We start from the raw sequence: 5,769 nt of genomic DNA, 5'->3' as shown, positions 1-5,769 counted from the left end.
GAGATGTAGTAGTGAGACAAGCCAGTGCTTATATCTTCAGTAATTCCATCTGGTAGAAATCATATCTATTGATTTCTTGATGCACAAAGGCTTTGAAAAACAGTACATTGAAAAAGCATCCTTTAAAAAAAATCCTTCATCAATGACACTGCAAAACAAAAAACTATTTTGATCTGTTAAAAATAGGTATTGATAATGCATTAAGGGGAAACATTGTTTATCCAATTTGGGGGGGGGGGTACATTCTCAGATCCTCAGTCATTGTGGATGTGACACCCTGGGTATGGAACCCTTCAGTCAGCGAGAAGAACTAGTCTGGGATATGAGGGATGACACCTGGTGGCACAGGGCACAAACAATCAGCTAGGGATGACAGAGGAGGCTGAGGAGAGGAGTGACAGCAAGCTGCAGTCAGTGGTAGCAGCCATAATGCTGTAACTTAGTTGAGGTGGCTAAAGTAAGAGTTCATAGCAGTAGAAGTAAAGTATTTCTAGCCAACTGGAGTTTACCTTATTTAATCTTGTTCTGAGGGCAGCTCTGCCTCGTTGGCAAAAACATTGATAATTGGTTGGCAGAACAAGACTGAGTAAAGACCGCTCCACTGCCTGTAGTGGCATTGGCAATCTGTGTTGTGGTGATCAGTCTATAGAAGTAGGCTATCAGAGGGAGAATGATGATATCAAAACCTGTAATTTCTCTGTTGATCTCGTGAGACAGGTTCTATTATCTGCAACCATGAACTAGATCGGATGTTGCCATTTTTTGATGGTTTCAATTGAATTGAATTGAATTGAGGAAATTGTGGCTTTCTAGACAGTCCTCTCATTTCAGTCCTCAAGATGGACAGCACTTACAATCACCTCCAGGAGATGACTACTGAGGGATTTAGTTCAAGCAAATCCATATTTAACAGAGTGATGTGCTTGACATCTCCCTATGGTAGAATGTCTATATAGACTTCACGTTGAAACTCTTCACATTTATTGGATATTTCTGAATGGGGTGGCTCTAAGCAATGCATTCCATATAGACTGATTGTACAAAACATTAGGAACACCGTCCTAATATTGAGTTGAACCCCCTTTTGCCCTCAGAACAGACTCAATTCGTAAGGGAATGGACTCTACAAGGTGTCGAAAGCGTTCAACTAGGATGCTGGCCCATGTTGACTCCAGTGTTTCCCACAGTTGTGTCACACATTTGCAAAAGCATTCAAAAATATTGCAGGGACGATTTACGATGAACTGGGAGAGACACCTCAATATAACGCAAAGAAAGCAAGTGGAGGAGGTCCCAAATGGATCCAAACTGTCCAATATGTGCGCGCGCAAACTGAACGAGGTTGGGAAGTCTTGAGGCAACCGGCACACACACACACACACAGTGTAGCGTAGAGGAGAAGCAACTTTATAGTACCTTTTATCATGACAGCAACAAGTGGAAGCGATGCGCTGACGAAGTGAGTTATACCTACTGCGCTCATTCTATGTTCGGTCACTCTCAACTCGATAGATTCCTTTGTTGGTTTGCATTTTACTTTACGTTGATGAAGCAACGGTATAGCCCTGACTGGACCATACTCATTCTGAAAACAAGTCGGGAGAAAAAGACAAGGTAAGTAGTGCTATAGACAGTTGATTTATAAAAGGTCGATATTATTTATAAAAGGTCGATATTATTGAAGATGAGTATTTTTAGATATTTTTATACGTCTTTTTAGGTCATTCAAAAGTACATTCCTATTACTTTTTAGACTACAGAAATCATCAATTGAGTTGGATGGGAAATTAAGCTCGCAAGTTAACCATTTCATTGTTCTTGTGCATGTAACAATAAAACTTGAAATAAATTATACAACATTCGGTTCTTCATTATCATCATTATCACCACCACCAAATGATGACCATTAGACTATATGAACAGTGACACTAATAAAACAGTGCCTCTACCATGCATGAAACGATTCAGAAAGAAAAAGAAAAACGTACTTTCTCCACCTGAATGACCTCATGCATTCTGAAAAGTGAGTCGCCTTGTAAAAGCTGCATATGTTTTGCTGCTTGCGGACCACTGGTAGCCTAATTGTACCTATGGAAGTACTGTATGTCATGAGAAGGATAAATCTAACGTTTAGGTTTCTGTGTCGCCCTGGGTTACAGAGACAAAGCAGACCCTCTGTCCGCGGGTGATCATAGGCTATATACTGTTTAATGTTTTGGTTTCAGTCGGACATGTGGACTAACTGGCTAAATCAAGCTGTGGTGTCTAGCTAATAATGTGGTGGTAGACCTGTGAGGATTCATGGACTTCAAACAGTTAGACAGAGAGCAGGACATGTTGGCTGAATGCTATGGTTTCCCTTGAGCTTGTTGTGAGGTTATAAACCACCTTTGACATGAATGAATGCTGCGCAAACATTTGGAGAATGCAAAAAATTCACTGTCTCAGGAATGTTGTCAGCAAATATGAATCAAATGAAAGGGAATGTTGAGTCACAGTTTCTGTTTGGTCTATGTTAAAGTGTTCAATAGAAAACAAATCACAGGGAAAAATTCCTCAATGATTTCAATTATTGTGGGAACGTTCCTCAAGAGTTTTACAGTAGGCTTGCTGCTGTGAATCTCCATGGTCCGGGATTGGGAGTAACCATCTGGAACTACCAGAGCAATCTATTATTACTAGGGTAATGTATCTTTTCTATTTATAGTGTCAGGGCAAGGGACTGGAGACTGGAGATACTCTCTTTGCGTTCAGCACCGTAAGAAATGGGAGAACAGGCGCCCACCATACAGTACAGTATCAATCAAATTCAAATAGACCACATTGTCGTGTAGTTATTTTTTAGCTTTGGAAAATTGGTGCTCAAATTGGATAAACAATGTTTCCCCTTAATGCATTATCAATACCTATTTTTAACAGATCAAAATAGTTGTTTGCTTTGCAGTGTCATTGATGAAGGATTTTTTTTAAAGGATGCTTTTTCAATGTACTGTTTTTCAAAGCCTTTGTGCATCAAGAAATCAATAGATATGATTTCTACCAGATGGAATTACTGAAGATATAAGCACTGGCTTGTCTCACTACTACATCTCAAACACTGGCTTCTCTCACTACTACAGCTCAAACACTGGCTTGTCTCACTACTACATCTCAAACACTGGCTTGTTTCACTACTACATCTCAAAAACTGGCTTGTTTCACTACTACATCTCAAACACTGGCTTGTCTCACTACTACATCTCAAACACTGGCTTGTCTCACTACTACATCTCAAACACTGGCTTGTTTCACTACTACATCTCAAACACTGGCTTGTTTCACTACTACATCTCAAACACTGGCTTGTCTCACTACTACATCTCAAACACTGGCTTGTTTCACTACTACATCTCAAACACTGGCTTGTTTCACTACTACATCTCAAACACTGGCTTCTCTCACTACTACATCTCAAACACTGGATTGTCTCACTACTACAGCTCAAACATGCTTTGTTATGTTCATCTACCCAGGACTTCACAGACTTACAACAAAAACGATTTTCCACTAAATGGATCATTAAAGAAATAGCCATGGCCTGTTTCTCTCTCTTAATCTCTCTCTCTCTCTCTTAATCTCTCTCTCTCTCTCTCTCTCTCTCTCTCTCTCTCTCTCTCTCTCTCTCTCTCTCTCTCTCTCTCTCTCTTTCTTTCAGATCCCTTGCCTTCAGAGGACTGAGTGATAGGCTGTCCTGAAACTTGTGCTACAGTATGTCTGGATCGACATGATATGCCCACTCCTTTCCTCTTCTGTCTAGTTGGAACCCATCTTTTGTATTCCTCCGGACTGTCTTTGGTCAAACTCTACAGTCGCTTCACTGGACTCCAATGGATGGATATGGGGATGAGGATAGAGGGTTATTAAGCTGGTACAGGATCAAATGATATGTATATGAGTAGCTGCTGTGTACCATCAATAATCATTGAAACCTGTTCAGGAACCGCGGGGATAGTCAGGTCTTTTACCGGCTGAGCCAATGGGGCCTCCTCAGCCACGTTGGCAAGCCCTGTTCCCTTCTTCTTTCTGTGTCTCCACTTCCCCCATGAGGACGTTGTGTCTCGTGGTGGCCCTCATGGTTGTCATGGCGACAGCATGCCCCAAGAGCTGCCACTGCTCAGAGAGGAATGGCGTGGTGGTGCAGTGCGTCTCCCGGAGCCTTGACCAGATCCCCCCGGACCTACCGGAAGACACCGTCACCCTCCTGCTCTCGTCCAACCGGATCAGCCACATCCCCAACCAGGCCTTCAAGGACCTCCGCCGCCTCAAGGAGCTGGACCTGTCGCATAACCACATCGAGAGTATCGACGCAGGGGCCTTCCTGGGGGTCTCCGAGGGACTCCGCTCCCTGGACCTCTCCAACAACCAGCTCCGCAGCGTCCCCAAGGAGGCCTTCACCAAGCTGAGTGCCCGTATAAGACTCTCCAACAACCCCTGGCACTGCGAGTGTTCCCTCCAGGAGGTACTGAGGGAGCTGAGGCTGGACCCTGAGACGGTCAACGAGGTGAGCTGCCACACCTCTGTCCAGGACGAGTACGCCGGCCAGCCCGTCATTCAGGTCCTGGACTCTGGCATCAACTTCTGTAACTTCCACCACAAGACCACCGACGTGGCCATGTTCGTGACCATGTTCTGCTGGTTCGCCATGGTGATCGCCTACGTCATCTACTACGTCAGGCACAACCAGGAGGACGCGAGGAGACACATGGAGTACCTCAAGTCTCTACCCAGCTCCTCCCAGATCAGCAAGGACTTTGACACAGCCAGCACCGTTCTCTAGCAGTGGGCTATGTGTGGTGGCAGTGACAGCGGTGGGGGTTCTTACATGTCCATGGGATAGTTCACACAGTGGCAAACTTGCAAGGTGTATGTAACTATTTTCAATGTGAAGACGGGCCTCTGGACGAGCCACTGGACTGCACCTGCCCGTCTGCACGTGCCCGACCGGCTCGCAGTGGGCCTCGGGTTCATCAGTGCAATCAACGTGCCCCTTTTTGTGTCGACTGTTTATGAAGTCATGGGGTCAATACCTTTTGAGATTTCTGACTCAATTCCGACCTACTTTTTTGTCGACTGTTGTAATTTTTATTTTACAGTATTTATTGTTTATTGGAAAGAAACATGACCTCTATTTCTCATCGTCATATGTTTTCCCAACAGTAGGATTTAATGAGAAATATATTGTATAAGTCTCTGAGAGTGTCTCCATATTGATTTGGTTGTTGTGATTGTTTGTACAGTACTATTGATCTAGTCATTATGATTGGCTGTTACACTGGACTGAATGTTCATCTTGTGTCTTCAAGTGCCTAGAAACAGTAAACAGTAGCTCAACCAAGGCACTGTGAAAGCAAACGTCGAACTACAAAATCCCTTTAAAGCTAGAATCCTTACCCACTGGGCACAGATGTCATTTCAATGTCTAGTTTTGTTCTAATTTTGGTTGAGTTGTCAGCTAACGTCAATTCGATGTGAAATCAACAAAACATTTCACCATGTCATTGGATTTAGGTTAAAAGTTTGGGGGAAAAAATACGACATTCCCTTACGTTGATGACTTTTTTCAAATCTAATCAATGTTTTCCACATTGATTCAACATCATCACATAGATTTCAGATTTTAAAGGATGGTGGAAACAACGTTGATTCAATAAATTTTTGCCCAGTGGGAGTTGTTAGATCCATTTTTGACATTTAAATGAATGACACATACCCATTGATTCTTAAAGAATA

General features: G+C 43.1%; 1 protein-coding gene across 1 annotated transcript; it reads left to right on the top strand.

Moving 5' to 3' along the window:
* Positions 1 to 1,367: 1,367 nt before the first annotated feature.
* Positions 1,368 to 5,505, top strand: LOC106574708 (leucine-rich repeat-containing protein 3-like). The gene is made up of 2 exons (XM_014150721.2): positions 1,368 to 1,614; positions 3,695 to 5,505. Exon 2 carries the CDS (start codon positions 4,016 to 4,018, stop codon positions 4,814 to 4,816), a length of 801 nt encoding a protein of 266 aa, XP_014006196.1. The 5' UTR covers positions 1,368 to 1,614; positions 3,695 to 4,015; the 3' UTR covers positions 4,817 to 5,505.
* The last annotated feature ends 264 nt before the right edge of the window (positions 5,506 to 5,769 follow it).

This window comes from Salmo salar, chromosome ssa16 (genome assembly GCF_905237065.1).
Source record: "Salmo salar chromosome ssa16, Ssal_v3.1, whole genome shotgun sequence".
NCBI classification, from domain to species: Eukaryota; Metazoa; Chordata; class Actinopteri; order Salmoniformes; family Salmonidae; genus Salmo; species Salmo salar.
The sequence above is the reverse complement of the archived record's forward strand: the minus strand, read 5'-3'. Positions and strand labels throughout refer to the sequence as shown.

Coding starts and splice junctions, on each gene's coding strand:
- LOC106574708 (XM_014150721.2), top strand. CDS start 4,016: ATGGGGCCTCCTCAGCCACGTTGGCAAGCCCTGTTCCCTTCTTCTTTC.